Source organism: Camarhynchus parvulus, chromosome 15 (assembly GCF_901933205.1).
Source record: "Camarhynchus parvulus chromosome 15, STF_HiC, whole genome shotgun sequence".
NCBI lineage: Eukaryota > Metazoa > Chordata > Aves > Passeriformes > Thraupidae > Camarhynchus > Camarhynchus parvulus.
In genome coordinates this window covers 8,733,777-8,757,003 of record NC_044585.1, presented here as the reverse complement: position 1 = coordinate 8,757,003, position 23,227 = coordinate 8,733,777, and the positions used below count along the sequence as shown (strand labels likewise).

Sequence of the window (23,227 nt, the reverse complement as noted above, 5' to 3'; positions counted from 1 at the left end):
TTTCCCCATAGCAGTGTCCCAATTCTTATGAACAGAATTTGGTTAAATTCTATTTCTATAGAGAAAAAACCCCAAAGTTACAAAATCTTTAGACCTGGAGTTACTGCAGCAGTGTTACTTGTTATGTTAATTACGAGTTGTTAGAGTTAATCGTTCTCTTTGACCCTAGCCAGGGCAAGTTGATAGCTCCTTTTGTATTGGTAAAGTCCTGCCTAAGGCAAAAGTGTACCTCTCCCCAGACAGTGGGGGAAAAGGACATTACAATATGTAGATTTCAGAACCAAAGTGTACTCTGGGAAGTGCTGAACTTATAAAAACCCCAAAAACAACGAGCCAATTGTAAAATTAAGAAATTACAGTGATTCCTGGATGTGAGGAACAGAGTGCTGGACCTTCAGAGATGTTGGGAGACCTTGGTGCCCCTCGCCCTGACTACAGAAGTCGTCTGGAATGGTGACCCGGAGCCAGGGAGCAGGGAAAAGCAGAGAAACACCGGGGGTCCCTACCCAGAAGCCCCTGTGAGGATAGGACACCCCGGCTCTGGCCCTTGTGGACAAAGCTGTGCATATCCTCCTCCTCTGAACCACGACGGAGACTGCAGACCCAGGCAGCACCAGCTGGCTCACACAGCCCATATCTTGTGACAGAGATGTCTCACATGCCTCTGTTGTAGGATTATCTACTTCCCCATGCAATCGAGTTGGTTCTCCCATCACCACAGTCAATGAAATCTTGCTTCTGATTCACAAAAGAAATCTAAGTTAACTCAGTCTACATTATCAGTGTTTTTGGAACAAAAATATTCTGCAAGTTGACTTGAAATTAGGCCTTTTAGAATGCTTTTTTCAGGAAAAGAGGATCTCCCTTCAGTGCTACAGGAGTTCTCAGCAGCCATAGGCACTGAGAAGGGAGGGGCTGAGGGGAAAGTGTTTGCTGATTCCCAGTTTGGACACTCCTTCTCATGGGGAGAGAACTGAGAGGAGGCCACCTCGTAAAGCGCGACTGTCGTAAAATCGGCCATAAAGCGCAACTGTCGTAAAAGCTGTCGTAAAGCGCGACTGTCATAAAATCGGCCGTAAAGCACGCTGTCGTAAAAGGTGCCGCAAAGCGCGACTGTCGTAAAAGGCACCGTAAAGCGCGACTGCCATAAAAGGTGTTGTAAAGCGTGACTGTTGTAAAAGGTGCCGTAAAGCGCGACTGTCGCACAACCGGCCGTAAAGCGTGACTGTCGTAAAGCTTCCGTAAAGCGCAACTGTCGCAAAACACGACTGTCGTAAAAGGTGCCGTATAGCGCGACTGTCGTAAGACTGCCATAAAGCGCGACTGTCGTAAAAGGTGCCGTATAGCGCGACTGTCGTAAGACTGCCATAAAGCGCGACTGTCGTAAAAGGTGCCGTATAAGCGCGACTGTCGTAAGACTGCCATAAAGCGCGACTGTCACAAAACTGCTGTAAAGCGCGACTGTCGTAAAAGGTGCCGTAAAGTGCGACTTCACTGGTCTCAGGCAAGACCAAAAATTAACAAATTTATATCATTTTGTAGCAGTGGCATTTTTTTGCCAATTTACTAATTTTTCCAGAAAACTGACGTGCTTATTAAACAGCAGAGGTCCCAGTGTAGAGACACTTCCTAATCCCCCTCACACTGCCAAGGATTGCTGATATAAAGGGAAAATCTGTCTGCTTACAAGGACATGGCAGTATTTTGAGATAAAGATCTCTTGATTTGCTTCTTTCTGTCAGACAGAGAAGGAAATTTCTCTTGCACATTCAGAGCTTGGAACAAACCACTGGGAATGGTTTGGGAATTTAAACGACAAGATATCCACACCACAGTAAACAGAAAGGCTGGCAACCCTGTGCCCCATTCTGGAAGAATGAAAAGTTCCTGGGAAAACTCTGCAAACATTAGTCATGTAAACAGATCTTTATACATAGTCCCTGGATGCCCTTGGGAAGGTTTATGCCATCTGCCAGTCCCTGAGAGAGTCCAGCTGGGAATCAAACAGCATTGGTCACTCAGCCAGGAAAATGGGCAGTGGTCAGGTGATCTGTTTGGTGGGCAGCCCTGATCCCTGCAGGAATCCCACAGGTCAAGAGGAGGTTGTAGTTGTTATTGCTTTGCTTAGTTGTTCTGGCCTCTGCTTCCAACCAGCTTGGCCCATCTGCTTCCCACACCATTCTTTTATTGTTCTCTTGATTCTGCTTCCATTGCAAGGATTCCCTTTCCCTTTAAAAGGTCCAGTTGTTGGCACCTCTGGTGCTTTGCTGTGGTTTATCTGTTTGTGGTACCTATTCCCATGTGTAGTCCTACTTCATCTCTTTGGCTTTTCTCTTTCTAGCTTGGTCCCAAGCACAGTGTTCCCCTGCAGGGTTTTCTCCTCCTGCTGGCAGGGAAATGTGAACCAGAGAGTTGTGCAGAGTACACAGGATTTGGAGGTTCTGGGGGGTGCCACAGGAGCTGTGCACAGAGAGGCGTTGTGCTCACTTGTGTACACTGATGCACAATGACACATTAGAGGTGGTAGTCACAAGCAAAAGAAAAAAGGCAAAGGTCCTACGCTGACTGGAGATGATGCAGCAATTGCATTTTTGGGGTGGTTCTGCAGAATGTGCTTGGGCAGTAGAGGAGAGACTGAACTTGCTGCTGTGCTGTCCCAGGGAACCAACAATGCTGTTCTGGGTTTTGTGCCAGTGTCTCACATGTTGAGCAAGCTCTCTGAGGAAAACATTTAACTTGAAATCTCACATACCTAAAAGCTCCTGTTCCAGTAAGTCTTTTTGTTTGCACATCCTGGTTCAGAACTGGAACTTCTTCTTGGAAAATACCCAGGGAGGTAAACAACCATGCTTAGGAAAACTTGATGGCTGCTTCCTGTTGGCAGAAGCCAGCTCTTCTTTGGAGTACTGCCAGCATTTAAAAGGGAAAACCTTTTCTTATTTCTTAGAACTTCCCTAGACTTTGAAATTATTTTAGAAGTCCAGAGCCCCTGAGAGTCCTGGAAGCTTTCTTGTTTTGTAATTTTGAATTTATTTCCTTATATTCTTCCATCTGGGTGCCCTTTTGTATGCAGAACCCTGTCTCCAGCTGTCATGTGACCCTGTATGAAGAGAGGAAATTATCAGGAAATGTCAAGTTATTAATCAGTTCTGTTTCACCATAAGTTCAGGACCCAAAATGGGGGGGATATTGTCAGAATTATCCATCTCCTGCCTCCTACATTTTTGATTTGCTGACTCCCCAGAGGGCACAGGGTAGCAGCTGGTGTTCAGAGAGGGACAGGTCTATCATGGTTTGTCTCTGGTATCCTCACTGATTTGCTCTGTTAGCACTGCCTTTAATGATAACTCTTATGTAAACAGGCAGGGACAGCTAAAGCCCTTAATCTACTAATTAAACAGATCCTATGCTAGTAGTTGAATATGGAAAATGAGTGTTTTAAGGTGATTAATTAAAAGTGCCAGTCAGATCTTTTAACTTAGATAAGTCTTTAATATAATAGATGACCTAACATGAAATAGAGTAAATAGTTTTTTAACTCATAGTTTTTTTAACTCACAGTCACATGAATCAATCCATTGTTAATGTAGGAATTCCTTCATTTTAGCCAGTTACATTTGAAGAGTGTTTTTTGCTTTCGGTACTCAGAAGCAGTGAAATCTATTTTTTGGCTTTAGCATAGAGTTCTTCATATTGCAATTAGTATTAGCAGCTGATATGTCATACACTTTAACCAAGTGGTTCAAATTTATTCTGCAATGTTTAAATATTGTTCATTTTATATAACTGCTTGAAGTAGTGCTTCATGAACAGCAACTCGTACCCTATATTTACTCCAGAAACACTAATAACAATGTTGAATTAAATACAGAAGTGTCGATATCTAGATTGTATATAAATATGTGAAATATGCAGGGTGTGTTATTTATATTTAATTTCATTGGTGGCTTCTTTGATATGATGAATGAGGAAACTGCTAAGCATTGACCTAATGAACACATGAAATTAACAGTGGTCTGAGATTAGTGCAACTGTAACTGAAAGTGAGTAGATGTGATACAGAGCAGTCTCAGGAACACAGCAGCACAGAGAAAGACATTGCTATGGATGCATTTGAGGGTCTTTCTTGCAGAATGAATACTGAGAATCTTGGAAAATATAGCTCCAATTTTCTCCCAAATCCATTCTGTTCCTGCCACCCCTTGCAGAGATTTTAGATGACCAAAAACATATAGAAATAATTTCCTAAGTTTGTTTCTTAGAATTGTTTTTTCTGCTTTTGGTAACAGGATCTGCTGTGCCTGCCTGGTGAGGACTCTGAAGGAAAGCATCAATCATGGATGTATTGTCCTGCAACTCTTATTTGAGCTTGTACTGTGTATTGGGGAATAGTTTGCAAAAAGAAAGGACTGAACTTATCTAAATACGGGTATTTTCAGTACAATCTACATAATTCAGTTTTACAGACTTGATTCATTATTATTTTTTCCCTAGTAGTAAAAGTACTAGTAAAAGTAGACAATTACATGTACGGAGAAGGATTCCCCAGTCACCATGTTCTTACAGATTTGAAAGACTACATGTTGTTTAAAACATTGGAAACCTTAACTATTCAAACATTAACTACGAATTTTGTTCAGGACAAATTGTTATAAACAAAGTTGCTGTGGCTAGTCAGTTGGTTGTTTTGCATTGCTTCGATGCTGATTTACTTGACTTGTGTTTCCAAACCTTAAATAGCAAGAGGCAAAGCCACTTTGCACGACATTTTTTTCTCAGTATAACTATCCACTGACTTTTCTTTTTGTTCTTTAATTAAGCTGACAGGCTACAATGGTTTGTTACTTTAATTCAGAATAATTGCTGATAATGACGAAACCATCTCTTCCATAAATCATCCATCTCCTGCCTCCTACACTTCTGATTTGCTGACTCCCCAGAGGTAGCAGCTGGTGTTCAGAGAGCGACAACTCTATGATGGTTCGTCTATGATATCCTCACTGATTTGCTCCATTAGTGAAGCATCTATAGTCAAAACGTTGTCCATTAGGATGGGCTTTCAGGTCCAAAGTTCAATGGTAAGGTTTGCCTGCAGATGCTAGATGAAGATGCTAGATGAAGAAGATTGGAGGAGATATTTTAACCCTTGTGCTGCTGCCGGACCCTCCAGCCCCGCTGGTGCTCCGCTGACGCCCCGGGCACGTCCCGCGGCCCCGGCGGCTCTCGGGCGCCACCTGCTGGTGGCCCGCCGCGCTGCACCCGGCCCGGCCCGGCCCCTCCCCGCGGCCCTCGGAGCTCCGCAAGCGCCCGGGTGTGTCCGAGCGAAGCTCCAAGTCAGCCCGAAAACTCTCTGCTGTGCAATTCTGTCTCAGAGAAAAAGGGCAGGCGTGTACATGTCCTTGAATTTACTGGGGAAAGGATAGCACTTGTTCCTATTGCTTATTAAGAGGTACACCAGTATCATTTACTTAGGAAATAAGCTCTGCAGAGCAACATATAGGGAATGGGCAATAGTCTGAGTTATCAGTTCCTGAAAACACCTGGACTGGTGAATGAGTTAACCAGGCTTTTTATCCTTCCTATGGACAGCTGGTCTGCTCTGAGGAAATAGTTTTGGGCTTTTTCTGTAATGTTCATCACATTTATTTTGTGATTGTATATATATAGTGTATATATAGTGCATGTATTATGTGGCTACTTCACTAACTTTGTTTTCTCTCACGAGCAGAGGGAGGAGGGTTCTAAAATATCCATTTCTTTGCAAGGGAAATGAGATGTAGGAAGTTCAGTGTCAAAAGCATCCTCTAGTGTTGATTGCCTGCTTCTGAGATAGAATTATAGAATTGTTTATGTTGGAAAAGATCTGTAAGACAATTGAGTCCAACCATTTCTCCAGCACTGCTAAGCCACTAAACCATGTCCCCAAGTGCCATATCCATGCATCTTTAACATCCCCTAGGGGGATGGTGACTCCAGCTCTATCCATGGCTCCCTGATCCAATGCTTGACAACCCTTCCCATGCAGAAATGTTCCCTAATATCCAATCTAAGCCTCCCCTGATGAAACCTGAGTTTTTTTCCTCTGGTTCTGTCACTTGTTACTTGTAAGAAGAGACTGAGTGCCTAGAGAATGGTTTCTCAGACCATTTGGCATTGCACATAATTTAGTTTTGCTCAACTCACAGCTCTCTCTGTCCTCAGCTGTAGTTATAAAATGCTTGAGACCTTTGTATTCAGACCCTGGGCCTCAGTTTTTCATTCAGGGGGAAAAAAAGAAAACATATCTGAAGTATTATGGCATAACTGAATTGTGAACTCTATACTGCCAACTGGGCAGGATGCCAATTAGAAATATTTGATGCTTTAATGATAGACAGCCCATTCTCTTCCTGTAACTTCCTGCTTGGATTTCTGCCCAAGTCGAGGGAACTTGGTGACCTGAGACCTATTGCCTCATGTCACTCCTCAGTATTTGACTGTGAGGCTGCTCCAAGGCAATTTTGTTGTGTCTGTAGTCCAAGTGGAATGGATCAGATCTTCAGCAACTTTTATTTTAGGCATAGGATCTGTCCACTTGCTGTATAGAGCCCCATTCACATCTTTTTCTGTTGGTAGCTTCCAGACAGTTTAAGCTGTTCCTAGGTTGATTGTGATGTAGCAGACCATATGTTGGACAAGCATCAGCCATTTGGGGGAAGGAAAATCAAGTAGGGGTAGTTTGCACTAAGGGATTAAAATGCTTCTATTTAGTACACTAGATGCCATGCATTTCTGAAATTGTACTGAAACATACCTGTAGTCAAAAATTAGCACCTGTTGACCACATCTAAATTTGCATAGTGCACCACAGCGGTGTCCCTTCCAGCTCCCTTTCTAAACATGCAATAGTTTTGTGCCCTTTGATCCCCTGCACCGTAGTCTTAAGTGGGTGTTTTGTGGTTTACTGTAGGAGCCCAGAGTTATGGTCCTTCTTGACCCTTTGCCACTGAAGAAATCTTCCATGTGTTAAGCTAACATTGCTCACTGTGTCATGCTAAGGAAGACACTACTTTGTCTTTACCTGTAACAAAAAGTATACTTAGGAAAAGAGCTGGCCATTTGTGGACTAAGGTATTATTTCTTCTGCCAGTGAGTTAGGGCTGGGCTCTGTTTCCAAACATTGTGTTTCATAGCCAACAAGGGATCTTGGATCAGTTTGTCTCAATCCTCCTTGTCACTGAGTTCTATTTTTAGGCTGTGTAACACCATGTATTAATGAGTTCCATTACTTAGCTGTACATACTTTCAATGGAAAAATGTGTAATTGGCTGACATCCAGTTCTTGTGCGAGACAGCAACAAAAATCATTACTAATACATTTTCCCCTCATCATTGATGGAGGTTTTGTAGACTCGTGTTTACAGCCCAGCGAAAGAGCCCAGGTAACCCAGCCTCGCTTAACTCAGATTCAGGAGGCTGGGATCAGGGCTCCGATGAGCCCAGACACACACGAGGAGCCCGCCGGGTGCCACCTGCAGATAGTTGGCACATCCGGCGGGCAGCGCAGCGGTGTCTGCGGAGGATGGGTGCCTGTGGTACCCGCGTTGCCAGAGCACTGCTCCGCCCGCCGGGGCGCGTCCCCCCGGCCGTGCCACCGCGCCCGGGATCCGCGCCTAACGCACCGGCCATGGCCGGCGGCCGCGCTAGCGCCGGGAAGCGGCCCGGCCGAGCCGCTACGGCCCCGGGCCCGCAGCCCGCGGCTGGGCAGCGCGGCAACCCCGGCACCGGCGGGCAGCAGCCCCGGCGGACGCGGGGAGCAGCCACGGCGGACGCGGGCCCAGGCGGTTGCCACAGGTCTCCGGGGCTGCCCTTCGCCTCCCGGCCCTGCAGGCCCGGCCGCGTGGAGAGCCGATCCCGGCAGGGCCGTCCCGAGTGCCGTTCGCTCTCAGGCCCTCGCGGGCCGGGCCGGGCCGGGCCGGGCCAGGCCGGACCGCCGGCAGCCACGGCAAGCGCTGGGCTCGGCCGGGCCCGGCGGGGCTGCGGGCGGTGTGAGCACGGCGGGAGGGACCGAGCGGGTCAGCGCGGCGCGGAGGGCGGGGATAACCCCGTGGTGGCCGTCACGTGGAGCAGATGAAAGGGAAGCGGCTTGGCAGGGCGGAGAGGAGCCGGGGCGAGGGGAAGGGGAGCGCGGCAGCGAGGAGCGGGGCGCAGCGCGGCGGGAGGGCCGCTGCCATGGGACGCTGACCGGCCCGGGACCCCGGCCCCGGAGCTGGAGCCGCTCGGGAGAGATGCGCGGCGGCGGGGCGCCGCTTCCTCCCGCCGCGCGATGAGGGGCTGCGGGGCCGGCGCGGGGCTGCCCGTGCCGCCGCTGCCGCCGCCTCTGCTGCTGCTCGGGGTGCTGCTGGCCGCGGCGCCGGGCGCGGCGCTGGGCAAGGAGACGGCGTTCGTGGAGGTAGTGCTCTTCGAGTCCAGCCCCAGCGGCGACTACACCACCTACACCACAGGGCTGCAGGGCCGCTTCTCCCGCGCGGGGGCCACGCTGAGCGCCGAAGGCGAGATCGTGCAGGTGAGCGCGGACGGGGGCGCCGCCTGCCCCAAGATGGCTCCGCGGGCCCGGCACCTGCGGCACAAAGCGGGGCCGGGCCCGCCGCCCCACGTGCGCCGCGCGGCCCGGGACGCGGTGACAGATGCGCGCCCGCGCACAAAGGCCCAGCGCCGGCCTCGGCTCGCGGGGCCGCCCCGCTTTTGACAGCCGGGCGCGCGGCGCGGGCTCCGCTGGGCGGCGGGAGCGGGCGGAGCCGAGGCCGTCCCACACGCGCGGCGGGCTCCGCTCCGCTCCGCTCCGCTCGCCCCCTCCGCTGGGCGCTGGGCGCGGGGCCGGCGGGCGGAGGCGGGGCCGTGCCGGGCGGCCCCTGCCGGTCCCGGAGCTGCCGGCGGTGCGCGGCCGGAGCCGTGCGGGGCTGCTCTGCTCCGGGGGCGGCCGGGCCGCGGGGGAGCCCGGGCTGGAATTGCCGCTGCAGTCATGGGGTGCTGAGCCCTCGGGCTGTGCCGGTCGTTGGCCGCTCCGCGCCCGGCGGCGCTCGGAGCTGGAGCCGGGGTTGCTGCGCTCGGGGTCCCTCGGAGCCCGGATTCCATCGCGTCACGCTTCGTACAGGGCTGTGCTTGGCTGGCTCACCAGAGAAATGGTTCTTGTCTTTGAACGCACCTACCCTTTACTCTTATTGAAACTCTTGAAGTGCTTATCTAATTCCTTTGTAGTTGCTTGTAATTGCTGACTTTATTTTTTCCCCCTTTGGCTAAGTAGAGAAAAATTACTTGAATGGTGTTTTAGTAAGTTTGACTGTTAAGCAAGTGCCAATAGCAATCTATATTTCTCTTTAACAGCTGTGGGGTTGGTTTGTTTGCGTTCCATATATGTATGCACATGTACACATACATACACACGTAAATATACATACAAAACTTACAAGAATCTAACTGTAGCAAGTAGGTTAAAGAAACAACTGTTAAAGCTCTACAAACACAAATACATTACTATCAAAATAACTTTTTTTTTAGTAAAGAATACTGCTTATGAATGCTTGATATTTCAAAACAGCTTCAGCTGGGATGATTTCTTGTAAAAGTTCTCTTGGAAGCAGAAGAGTTGTGAGGCCAAATTGCTGATGTAAGGTAATTTTTCAGAGAAAAGAGGGATGGCCCCATTAAGTTATAATTATGACATTTAGAAGAGGTGGTGCTAGTAGGGGCTGGAACTGACATGGACATTTTTTTAACCTTTTAGTGCTTTTTCATTTTAAGACTTAATAGTGTCTTTGAGGCCAGCAGGAGACTTCAAAGGTTCTTTTGTGTCAGGTGTTAGTATTAAGAACAGAACATAGGCTGAGGTCATACTTTCTTGGTGACTGTAAGTAGAAGTGGAGAAAAAATAAACTGTTCTCTTAAGACTCAGATTTGCACAACTTGAAACAAGGGTATTAAATAGACTTTGGCAGGCCTTACTGTTCGTAACATCACCTGTCTGCTTCCTCTTCATGCCTGAATAAACAGCACCCCAAATAGGAAAAACTACAGTGAAAGTCACATGATGTGGCAAATCTTTTACAGTCATTTATCACTCAAAAATTGATTTGCTTATTCATCTGGATACATGCTAGATAACATATGCCGTGGATAGGTTGGGGTTTGGTTTTTTTATGAGCTGTGTGTGCTGCTCTTTTTTTCAGAGAGAACCTGGCAGATACTGTTCCAGAGCAGCTAGACTGAATGCTATCAGTTGTATTTTCACTGCTGAGGTTTTAGATTGCATATAACATCTCTTGTCAGTGTCCTGCTTCCTCTATCTCATCCTGAAAGAGAGTTTATCAGAGCCAAAATTGATCAAGATTTTCACAGCATAGTCTTGCCTCCTTTTTTTCAGCTGCGCTGTGTTTTTGTAGAACATTTTGACTCTGCTGTTCTGGATCATGATTTAAAGTTCACTGTGAGGTTCAGAAAAGGCTCATGAAGCTGTTGCCACTCAGAACCTGTTCAGCAGCAGCTGGTTGTACATCAGTCAGTGAAGCAAGCTCTTCTTGGCCCCAGCCCCTTTGTCAGTGCACACAGCTCTTTCAAGAATAAGATGCGTTTTTCTTTAAGATGAAATATTAGAAGTTCTTGAAAATCAGGCACACATTAAAGAATGGATCAAAGGAATTGTGGTTTTGGGACTACACAAAGGCTTACTTTTGTTTATGTTAATAGCATCAATTACTCATTGGTCTTGAAAGTCTGAACAAAAAAACCCCAACCTTAAGAAACAATGCACTTTCAGCTTTTGATAGGTCATACATCCACTGCTGAACTGGTTATTGGTCAGATTCCTATCCAGTAGTGGTGTGCTATTATATTGTTTCTCAAGTTATTGTGAATGAATCCTATTAGGGTCAAGTGTCTCCCCAGAATAACTCTTCAGAGAGATGAAATGTTCATATGCCTTCTTTCATGTGGCCACAGTTTGTATTCAGCAAACTCATCCTCATGTTGCTGTGTCAGCTGGTCCTTAAACTGCTGGAAAGTCTAACAATTTTGGTGGTATCTGGCATACAGGAATATCCCATGTTTCTTGGGGCAGTGTACTGGCCATTGATACGGGCAAGAGATTGGAAGTTGCAGATGTTTGGTTAGAGAGTGACTGTGAAAACCAGACTTTGTTGAAACCTCTAAAATGATATATTGCTTTGAAACAAATTGTCACTGGAGAACTCCCTATGGTTGAAACTTCTGGTACCATTCAGGGCAAAAGTTCAGATGTAGCCTTGTCTCAAACTCAGTGTTATATGGACACAGACTGTGCTTGGACCGTAAAAATCACTGATTTGACTAGCAGTGGCTTTATTGCTCAGAGTGAGATTGTGTATCTTAATCTACTTGCAACTGGTGAGATCCTGTTCCTGTTGCTTGTTCAGCTTGATAGCTAAGGTGTGGAGCATCTAATATCATGTTTCTTATAAAGTTATGGTTGTGATTGGCCTGCTCAGGTGAGGTGCTCGGGAAAGAGGATCAAATTTAATGCCTGTGATGTGTCAAAAACTTTCAATTATGCGCATTCATCATTGCCAGTTTTCTCTCAGTCTTGCTTTTTTTGTACTCCTGCCTTAAAGCTACTGCTGAATACAGTAATATGGGTGGATTACTTATATGTACAATTTTGGAGAAAAGCAGTATGGAGGGGAGATTTGAGGATATTATGGATGGTTTTTCTTGTGCAACAGAAGTTTGTGTTTTGCTTGGTTTGTTTCTGGTTGGAAGCTTCAGCAGGGAAATGATGAACTTTATGTAGCCATTGAACTGGAGCAGTGTGTAGATGATGTAACAATCTCCACTTGCATATTTTTTTTGTGCTTAAAAGGTAATAGTCTGGGGAGAACAAGCATAACTCAGTGCTTTAAGCTCCAGGAATAAAACAGAAGTGGGACACTTCCCATCTTCTTGCATGATACTTCCTAGTGGCAAATTACTGCCCATCTTTCTCTTGTAGAAGGTGGGGAGGCTTCAAACTGGACTGCAAGATAGAGCCTGTGTATTCCTTCCTTCCTTCCATCTCCCTCCCACCCCTTACTTCAATGGCTTTGAATCTTTCCTCTGTTTTCTCAAAATGCAAAAGTTACTAAAGGTTGCAAACTTCACTCAGAAGCATTGGCAGGTTTTGGTGGTGTTGAAAGGAGTGATTTGAAATAACTGTGCAGATACAGATGATGTCTAGCCATGATCAGAGGAGGCTGAATCAAGGGAGTGTTTGTCCTTTGAGAGTGGAAGACAAAAATATGTATTTTCGGGTTTTTTTGGTTGTTCTTTTGTATATATGCAGGTTAAATTTCTTCTTGCTGAGTGCCTAAAGGCCTTTCAAAATGAGGAAGTGGAATTATTTGTGGCTTTGAGTCACTGTCTTATTGAATGTTTTCTTTGCTAGTTATCCTCTTAGAATATGAAGACGCCTGTGATTGGGTTTGTGTTAGTTTCCATACCTAGCTGTGAATCTGTGGCTTGCAGTAATGATCCTGAGGACATCAGGCACGATACATTTATCTGGGCTTCAGGTTGGCTTTGTCATTGTGTCCTTAAAGGATGAATAATTTGCTTTCAAAATAAGAGATCACTTAGGCAAAGACTTGCATGGTTGTTATACCTGGACAGCCTTTGTAGAGTGTAATGCACAGCAGCTTGCTCACAGCAGAGGTGTTGTCTTGGGCTTGATCTCAGGACAGATTGGTCCAGCTGTTTCACAGTTTTATCCCTCCCTCTGTCCTTTTTTAAAAAAAGCTTCAATCATGGTTTAACCTGTTGTGTACTGTAGTTGGAGACAGCCTGTTAAGGTGTTTTGTTTAGGTTTTTATCCTCTTGTACTGTTTTGTCTTGACACTGAGCACTGTCCTCACACCCTGAGCTTCAGCCTTGTCCTATCATTGCTGGCTTATTTTGCAAGGAGTTGTCTGTTCTCACTGGCTTCTACCTGTGATATTGTAAATAAGGATGCTTATTTTTTATTAATTCTTCCACACTGCAATATCTAAGATGTCTCTTAGAATGATGGTGAAAAGACATGGGAGGGGACTGATCTGAGGATTAGGTACCACATTCAGTGATGAGTTACTGGTTCTGGAGGAAGCTCAAGCATCTGTGGTCTTTGCATAAAGCTGCAGCAATACCAGAATCCTCCTATCAGAACCTTGTTGCAAGACTAAGGCAGTTCCTTGAGGAAAGGGTGGGAGGCACAGTGTAAGAAAATGCAGTAAAATATATTTAAGTATGGAGAAATTACAGTGGAAAGAACAAAAAATGCTAATGTGACCCATTTAGAGGAAGAGGAATAAAGTAGGTTAACCAAGTAAATAAAAGCAGAAAGCTCACAGCACTGGCTCAGTACTCAGACCAACCAGTGCAATTTCCATACTTCCAAGTAAAAGTGGGGAATCAGTAGGGAGAATAGTTTGTGGGAGTTCAGGTAGCTTTTCTGCATGTGTCTATATGTTTAGTAAACTTCCTCACAGGTGCTGAAAAGACCTGTTGAAAACCTTGCCTTTGGTGGCAGGATGCTGACCGCTTCCTTTTCCATGTGCTCCTCTTGCTTGTTTCAGAGTTGGAAGTAGGAAAACCCATAGAGGAGTGGTGCTCAAAACTTGTTCAACATGCATCCATTTGGAGAATTTTTTTTCCTTTTTATATATATATTTATTTATGTTCAGACTGGATCTACGTGACTACAGTGGTTTATATCTAATTACAGCCTGCTTCCTGGTGTCACCAGCAGTTGTGGCCAGCCATGGCCCATGGGTGGAACTGGCCCTCAGCCCCCCTGAGCACCTCTCTGTGCCCTTGCTGGGCAGCACAGCTGCTGCCTTAGTCTGAAATGACACCAGGTGAAGTGTCCACAGAACATTATTCAGTGTGGCAGACTTGGAGGCAGCTCTACTGCAAGCAGATCTTATAGGAAAGTCTTGAGTAGTTGGATAAAACCATTGATTAGCATACATAGTAATTTTCTTCCAGTTTATACCATCTTGTGGTGGAGTGTGTATTTAAAAAGGCTCCCTTTTTTTATTACAGTCTTCTAGTTCTTGTTTTGGAATTGCAAAGTGAGGCCCTTCTGAACCAAAATAACTTTCAGAAATGGTTTTTCAAAGTATGAATGCTTTCAGGAGGCCAGCATTGGACTGGTTAAGGAAAGATAAGATCTGGATGCAGTAATCTGTACTGCAATAATCTGCTGTATGTTCTACCCAGTTATGTAGGTGGGACAGGTATTTCCATTAATACACTTACTACATTGGAAGTGCTCAATTTAGGAAGCATTAAGTGCTAACTGGTACATACTATCTCTTGTTTTGGGCATCTGCCCTTCAGTATTCAAATATGTTCAAACCAGAGCGTGTGCCTACACATAAAAACAGAATGAATGCAATTTGAATGCTTGGCCTTATTTCTTGTTTCCTGGCTTAAAAGGAGGGCCCTTCACACTCACAGAGACCAGCAAAGGAAAAACAGATTGTTTTTAAACAAAGGTGTGGTTTGAAGTTGTTAAAACAGCAGCAGAAGATTCATGTTAAGAAAAAAGTAATCATATTTTCTGCATTTTTCTTGGCTGCTTGGCACAAACCAGAGGTGACCAGGGAAATGTGATCTTGCAGATTCCCAACTGACTCCCAAAATTTGCACTTGACTGCACTTATCCCATTGGTGAAGCTGTGCTTACCTTAGGCTTGAGCAGCAGTGCTCAGGAAAACAGGCCTCTGGTGACTTAGGGTGTCCTCTTCACAGTGGCAGACTGCTTTCATTCATTTTTTTCAATTTCCTTTTCATGCTGCTTAGAGACTTTTGTTGTTGCACTTGGCTTTAAGATGAAGAGCCAGTTTACAAAGGTTGATTAGGTGCCTGTTATGTTCCAGACACAAGTACAACCTTAAATATGCAGCTTAATATATGCAGACTCTCTGGGCTTCCCAGACACATGTTACTCGGTGCATTAATGTGAGGATTTTAGTTGTTTTCTAAAGCTGATGGCCAGCTTAAGCTTTCTGTTGGTTTCCTTGAGTTTAAGCTGCTTTATTATTTTGCATAATTTTCAGCAGTAAAGCAAATGGAAGAAGCAGTGAGGAGGTGACTGGCCTGAGAAGAACGAAGGGCCATGTTTTAGAGTCTGCAGTCGTGGTTTGAGTACAACTGTTTAATTAGCTGCACAGGCATGCATGTTGCAAGTATGTGCCTCCTACTGTGAATTTACTGCATGTGCTTGGTAAGCAACTTTCAAATACTTCTGATTGTAGTGTTTGAAAAATTGCTTTTAATTCAGAAAAGAGCCTAGTTTGTGCCAAGATCTGTTTTCCTACTTTGAGGCTTTTGATGCTTGCCTGCTTTAAAAAGTACACACAATAAAAAGTGGTTTAAGTGTGGCTGTGAAAAATCCTTCTTCTCTACTTCTTGCTTTATCCATTCCACTCTGCCCCTCCTCCCCCACGCAGAAGAGGCTCAAACCAAACTTGCAGTTGAGTTCACCTTTGGAACTGCAAGTTTTGAGCTTTTAAACTGTCTACTTTGATGACATAGTAAGAAATGTACCTTTGAAGGCCTGAACTGGAAATGCAGAAGGTATTCTGTTAGAATTTTTTACACTGATGAGTCAGTTTCACAATTCTGTGGTACATGGAGAAGAACCTCTTTTTAAAGGCTATGAGTTTTTTTTAAATTTTATTTTATTTTCCTCACAGAGACTGCCATTGAAGGTTTATAGACTTGTTTGGGTTGGATAAATGGTGTCACTCTTAATTGAGCCTTGATCAGTTTTACACTAATAACAACAGCAACAGTAATAATACCTGTTTCTCATAGATAAAACATCAATATTCTATGTACAGCATGCCAGTTGTGTGCACTAGTGTTTTCTGTTCTTTTAGCCTGTCCTTGCTGGCTTTGGAGGTTAGGATATGCAATGCAGCAGTTGCTGCCTGTTTTTAGGCACACTGGGTTTTCTCCTAAAGCAGTCTCTAAAAGTGTGTATGATAAAATAGGGAAAGGTGTTGGTAACCATTCTAGTGTTGTATTTTAATAGGTCCAGCATATTTTCTCATACCCGATTTGTATTTATTTAGAAACCTTTTGGAGCAGATGTTGTCGTGTCTGCTGTGAGAATAAAGAGTAGATGAACACTTCAGGATTGGATGCCAAGCTGGCAGATATCCTGGATGATGTGTAGCAGGGCTGGGAGCAAGAAATGAACTCTTGAAACAGTGCCAAGGGATGCTGCTGAGTTCAGTATTTAAGAGGAGCCAAGGTCTGGAGACCTCATTTTGCTCTGAGACAAGGTATCCCCAGTCTGGTAGCCAGCAGTGTTTTGCCTCCTTAAAAGATACTATCTTTTACATCCCAAAACTGCATCTGAAGAGAAGACATTGTGGACTGGACTAGTTAATGCTGAAGAACTTCCAAAGTATGATAGTATTTTGGTTTTCCACTATTTTTTTGAGAAAGCTACACTGCCAGAGTTCCCCCTGCCCCCATTCAGAACTGTCAGGGATAGTCTTTTTGGGTTTGGATACTGGGAATTGACAGAGTTTTTTCTACAGTGAAATAACATGGTTGTAGTTGCACGTTGGGGTAAATTTCTCACACCAGAGCTGAATGTCCTCAAATAACAAAAGTCAAATGAAGTGGTCTGCAATCCTGTTGTCTACCACTCCTGTTATCTTCAGGCAACCATAGGAAGGTGATTTGAAATCTTTCTGGACAGCTTTAGTATTAAACATAGATCCCTGATGAGGAATAGTCAGCCAGAATGTATGCACACGTGTGCATGAGGTATGCAGTACAAACAGAATCTCTGTTTCCAAAGTCTGTGTTAAGTGTTTGTTTCAGGGGCTTGGATGGGAACTTTCTTGGAGCCCAGACACATCCCAGCCTTGGAAGTTGTATAGGAAGAAGCTCCTGTCCTTTTCAGGGAAAGGACTGAAGTGTCCTGAAAGAGTTAAGCTCTACTTAGCTCACTCATAAGGTATTTAATATCCTTATTAAACTCAACTGCTGGTTCACTTTTTTTTCCTCTTCTTATGCTGAATAAAATTTCTTGAAGAGCTGAGCCTCTGCCTCTCAGATCAGAGGCTCACATGTTGAAGCTGGCAGTGCTAGAGGCTAGTTCCTATCTGTGTGACAGCATTTTTAATTTAACAGGACCGGCTTTGATGTTCTTGAATATTTATGGGCAGCTTTAGATCACTCCAGTATGTATTCTTTTTAACTGGAGCAGAAGTTCTTCCTCACACAACAAAATTTCTTTCCCTCTGTTTACTCTTTGGTCTCTTTTGGATTTGTAGACATCAGAGTGGTTTTATGTTACAGAAATATTGCTTCAATACTTACTTAAAGGGGGGAACCACTTGATTTCCTTTCCAGTTCCTGCAGCTTGGGGGTAGTCCAGTAACTGGATCTCAGCTCCTTGTTTGAGCCTTCCTACAGACACAATGTAAAAGAGATAGATGCAGTAAAATAGAATTTGAGCAAAACCCAGTTACAGTGAATCCTTCTCCATTACCTGTATAAACTCAGGTGGGTCTGCAGTGGCTCAGACCTGGAGCACCCTCAGGAATCACAGAAATGTTTGTCATAGATCTTCAGGAAGGAGCAGGTTGTGGTGTGAAAGGAAATGAAAGCTTAGGATTTGGCTCTTAATAAAAGCTGATCAGAAATTATGGAAAAAAGTTTTAGAGGGAAATTACCACTCAGATCATTTGACTTGAATGAAACTTTGACTAGACTTGGGCAGGAGTGTTAAAAAAGATCCCTGATGGATGAGCTTTCATTCAAGTGTTAACCCATCTCAGGCTTCTTTGCCTCAGTGCTTCCCTGCTCCCCTGGCAGAGGCTGCTCAGAGCTGGCTCTGTGCTTTAATAAACAGACATGTGGGGTTTGGGCACTTCAAATGCCTCTGGCTTTGGTGTCCTGGGCCTTGTTGTGATTTACCTTTACCTTGATGGTGCCACAGGAGGCAGCTTGTGTGTCATAAGAGAGTGTTCCCTCAGCTTCTGCTGTGGGCTTCTCTTTTCCCCCTTCCCTGCCATGTTTCCCCTCTGCTGTATCCTCTTAGCCCTGTGTGGTGGATGTCATGTGGATTCCCTTATTCCTGATGTCCTGACCCGCAGAAACTTTGCCATGGCCAACTGAGACAGCAGAGCAATGGCATTTTTTCCTGGAACTTCTCCATGTGGATGCTGGTAGTTCAGGCAGATTCCTGTATACTTCTCTGCTGCACTCACTGTTTGCTGTGAAGTTCTGTACACTTTGTGTTACAGGATGATCTCCTAGGTAAACCTGGAACACCATAATTGAAGTAGCAGATTTTTGTGTGTATTATTTTGAATGGTTTCACTTAGTAAAAAAGTCTATCTTTCAGTGATGATAATTTGTTTTAATGCACAGCCTACAGAGGATAAGGTCTGTGGGTTTAGACATTTCTGTTGTAGCTGCACTTCTCTGTTGGTACAGCCTTTTCTAGTTCAGCAAGTGAAATGAATGTCACTGCCTGGGTGGATAAATAGCACTGGAAATCAACCACAGGAGGAAAGTGCTTGTTTTCTATTTGACATAAGCATTTTGCTCAAAGGGTAAGGCTTCTCTTACTATGGACATTGAGCAGGGAAATATAGACCTGTAACTTACTAATGTAGCAGTGAGAGTTTCTGAAATATGCCAGTAAACAGAACTTTGTAATGTACAAAACTAGAGGAAAAGCTGGATGGCTGCTGGAGTGCCATTCAGTGCATATGTCTAGGGATGGGTGGATGTGATAGTGACTTCATTTTTCTTTAGTTCCTGCCTCCAAAGTGTTATTAACAAATTCCTTCTCCCTTCATACTCTGAAATATCCTTGTGAGACAGGAAAATTTATCAAGTGTGGAAATACTCAATACTTCTGTCTCTGGGCAGGAGTTCTCCAACAACCACAAGTTGGGCCAGGGGGAGGTTTAGATTAGATATTAGGAAAAAAAAAATCACACAGAGGGTTGTAAAGCATTGGAAGAGACTGGCTAGTGAAAGTGGTGGTGTCATTGTCTCTGGAATTGTTCAAAAATGTGTAGATGTGGCTTTTGAAGACATGGTTTAGTGATGAACATGGTGGTGTTGGACTTGATCTTAATAATGGTTCTGTGATTCCCTCTGTCAGTGTGCTTTTGTCTTAGTAGGAAGTAATAGACAGTAGCCTACATCTAGTTAAATGTAATTGCAGTGAGAATTTTTGCAAATCAAATTACTTTTCTGTCCTTAGGTTGCACTTGGTGCCTTAGAATTCAAATTGGTGAAGCTGGGAAAATATTTGCTTCCTGTGTAAATGATAAAACATACTGGGTGGTAAGGATATTGCTAGCAAATAACCTTGTAGATAAAGATATTTGTCAGACTAGGTAGCACTGCTTAAGAAGCTGAATTATATATTTTTTTTTTTTTTTAGCAGTTGTACTATCCAAGTACTGGTGAATGTTGAAATCTTGTAATTATAAACATATTCCAGATAAAATGGGTTCTGCAGTCTTTAGAACAGAATCCAAACTGATGCAATCTGTTCTTGTTCTTGAGACAGCAGAATTTTTTTGATCTAGGTTAGGACTAGACCAGGTAGGAAGGATGGAGAAAAGTAAAAGGAATCCTGAGTATCTGTCAAGGGAAAGTTGTGGGGCAGGGAACTTGAATTTTTTTACAGCGTTCTTGCCAGAAAAAAAAAGCTTGGAACAGCTAACAAGAAGAACAAGAGAGAAGTTGAACAAGCCTCAGAAGAAAGCCATCCTAAAGCAGTTGCTGGGTACAGCACACTGTAAACACTGCCCAGCTGGAGAATATCCTCTAGCACTTGCTCTGCCTCTGGAGGCATGGTGGTTATGGCTGCTCTGCTTTAAAGAATGGTTCATGAACTGTATGATAGAGGAATTTAATCTTTGGATCAGTATGATAATGTGGCATATCCATGCCCAACTGCAGGGCTCCATTTCTCAGCATTTCTTACTCTGAAAGAGAATCTCTACGTGAAGTCGCAGATTTTTCCTTGTATTATATGGAATTAACATTACAGACTGTGCCTCTGGAAGGAGGAGTTGGTTTTATTTACCTTTTCAAGCTGAGGCAGCTGCTAGAAGAATATAATTTTAAAAAAACAAACAATATCCATTTAGAGATAAGGCAATTTACATTAAAAATACTTTTTTCAGTGCTCCTTCAGCTTGATTCTTAAGGATACAGAGTACATTTATAATTGTGTAGTAATCTTAAAAGCAATTAAGAATGTGCTGTTTGACAGGGACTTTATGGGTACCTGTGTTTTTTGGTTTGGTTTGGTTTTTTTGCTGTCCCTTTAGAAACCTGTCAATGAAATGTCCTTGCACGTGCTGAGGGATGACTGTTAACAGTGAATGAAGCAAATTATTGGAAGAATGAACAAAATGGGTTAGAACAAAACATAAGCTCTGCTTTGCAGCAGGTGAGCATATGCTGCCTAACTGAAGTGCTACAAAAGACTGCTTTGAAATCATGCATGTTTTAGGAAAATACTTACATTTTCTGATATTGGCCTGTTCCAGTCTCTCATTAGTTGGTGGAGAATTGATCTCTGATGTTAAGACTCCAGGATCATATTTCTAGTACTGAGGCAGGTCCTGGATTATTCAGTGGGTGAATAAACTTCATTCAGGGTGTTTAAAATTTGGCAGCTGATCCTGGCTGAGCAGCGGCTCTCCCCTGCTGTCCTGCAGGTTGCATTTCCAAGCCCACATTGTTGCTCTCTGGGGTGGATGGAGAGGAGAGGGGAGCAGCTTCTGGAAGGGCTCAGGTGCTGGTTACAGCCTGAGATTGTTTCTGGGGCTGGCAGCATGGTCACAGGAGCTCTGATGGACAAGCAGTGACTGATTTTACATCTGAGCGGGTGAGCAAGGGAGGAAAAAAATTAGGTTTCTCTGATTTCTTTCCTGGTGCCTTTTTCTTGCCTTTGAATTCTCACTTTCTGATTGCTTTTAGTTCCTGTGTGAATTCTCAGGGCACTGCCAGGGAATCACAGAACTGTTTCTGAACTTCAAGGTGAAAATTATTTGCAAGAGAATGAATGAAAGTTCATGATCCTAATGCTTCAAACCCACTCTTCTATAATAATTAAGACAGGAAAAATTATAATAACCTCCAACCAATTCAGAGTTAATCTTTGTGTAGCTGAATTTCTCTTCTCATCTATCTGAGGGTAGAGAAGGAAGCTTTGGTTTCTTTTGAAATGTGATTGGTTTAGTCCTGCAGTTGGAGGTATTTGATAAAAGCTCTTTGTCTTTGTTATATCTAGCCACAGAAGTGCAGTAAAAGAGAATTGAATTAGGAAAAGAGAGAATTTCTTACATGTGATGCTCCCTAAGTGTTATTTTTAATATGTCTTATCTCTGGTCCCTTGACATGGACCAGGTCTCAGAGACACTGAAAGGAAATGCCAAGGTGCTGTAGAATCTTGGAATTCCCAGCCCAGCCCTGCAGGGTCTGTTAAAATAATCACTGATGCTGAGTCTGGTTATCCTTCAGGACAATTTTATAGGTGGCACTATTTCTGTCATGTTCTGATATTTCATGATGAAATTACTTACAGCTGGGTTGCAGGCAGAGAAACTAGGGTTGGTATTTATTATCTCAAGAGACCTTCCCTTTCTTGAAGAAAGCTAATTAGTAGTGCTCTGGAAATCACTTCAGTGCCCTTCTTAGGGTCAAAATTAGGGATCTGACAGAGAGAATTAAAGTGCAAATAAGCAGATCCAAAAGTTGGCTATTCAGACACATCTCAAAGTTCCAGCAGGATTTACTTTTTTTTTTTTCTCTAATATTGCCCAAAAGATGGGTTATGCAAGATGCAAAGTTGCATCAGTGTGCTGGCCTGGTAGGTAATATACTGCTTTTGTAGTCCATATAGCAGAATCCTGAAAATTGGTCATCACCTTAATTTTCTAGTACATTTGTGATAAGAAGTGTTTGCCAGCCACCTTTCCCCAGCCTGCCTGCCCAAAGCCAAATCAAATTTCTGAAACTGTAGTGTGAGATTTTAAGCTGCTGCATTGATTGAAGATGTCTCTAGACTGAAAATGAGAAAGGCAGAGCTTTATTTTTCCCTCAAATAAATATTAGAACATTCATTTGACTTTCAGAATGTGATTTAATGGCTCTTGCAGGCCTGACACATTGCCTCGCATCAATCACTTGTGCAAAAATGTTAATATAAAGTTAATACTTCTTCCAGGTAGTAGTGATATATTATCAAATATTTTGGATTCTGTCCAGTCTTCCAGTTCAGCACTGGGAAGGACTGGGTGTGACAATCAATCTTGAGCACTGTGTTGGGCATTTAGGCACAGGCACTGCTGCATGACATGGAAATTCCCTGGGACACACTTGCCCTGGTCGCTGTCAATTGCAGCCCCAAAGTTTTGCAAACAGCCACAGCTGTGTTTTCATGGTACAGCTCAACTGACTTCTCTCTGGTTTATCTGTCTGGGAAGGCTGCTGTTGTGATTTGCCCAAGCTGTTTCCATAGTCTTTGGAAAAAAGAATTGAGATTTTGGGTCTCCTATGTGTAGAGTTTGTGTTGACTCCTCAGGCTGTGCTGCTGAGTGAGTGATGCAGCTGTTGCAAATATTAGCCAGTAGAAGTGAAGTAATGCAGCACCTAGAACATTGAATATTTTGAGTGAGAATTCAGAAACCTGAATAATGTAGAACTGGCTGTTATTTCTGTATATTCTGGTGTGAGTTTCTTACCCATGTTTTGTGGAGATGTTCAATGAAAGAGCTGTTCAGGCAGCCATATGAATCATATATATTGGAGATGCTTTTTAGCCAGTTTCAGGTTTGCAGAGAATCATTCGACAGGTAACTTTTCAACTTGCATTCAAATAAGAAGTTCTTATAGGTTGTAACCTCTCTAATTTTTTAAACCTTACTCCATTTTCCAGCTTGTGTACTGAGACAGGTCTTGTAGAAAACTATGATCATGAAATTAACAACTTTATCACATTAAATGCTCACAGTAAGTCGTAATTTTACAGGTTTTCTTGAGTTCTGACTGTTCTTAACTTTGAAACCATAGTTTTGAAACCACAGAGAGGCTGGAAGAGGTGTCTCATGTGCTGGATGTTAAAGATTCCTAAGAGTTTTAGGAGAAAAACTCAAGACTGTTCTCGATTCAGCAAAATCCAGGTCTGAGGCAAAAGCAC

The 23,227-nt window shown here is 43.9% G+C and overlaps 1 protein-coding gene across 2 annotated transcripts in view; it reads left to right on the top strand.

Moving 5' to 3' along the window:
* Positions 1–8,122: 8,122 nt before the first annotated feature.
* Positions 8,123–23,227, top strand: part of ZNRF3 (zinc and ring finger 3) — a 66,264-nt gene continuing 51,159 nt past the window's right edge. Inside the window, exon 1 of one of the 2 annotated variants that reach the window (XM_030959229.1) lies at positions 8,123–8,545. In XM_030959229.1, coding sequence (XP_030815089.1) covers positions 8,306–8,545 — 240 coding nt within the window. In that variant the 5' untranslated portion in view covers positions 8,123–8,305. The remainder of the gene's footprint in view (positions 8,546–23,227) is intronic. The other variant, XM_030959227.1, reaches the window with a different exon arrangement.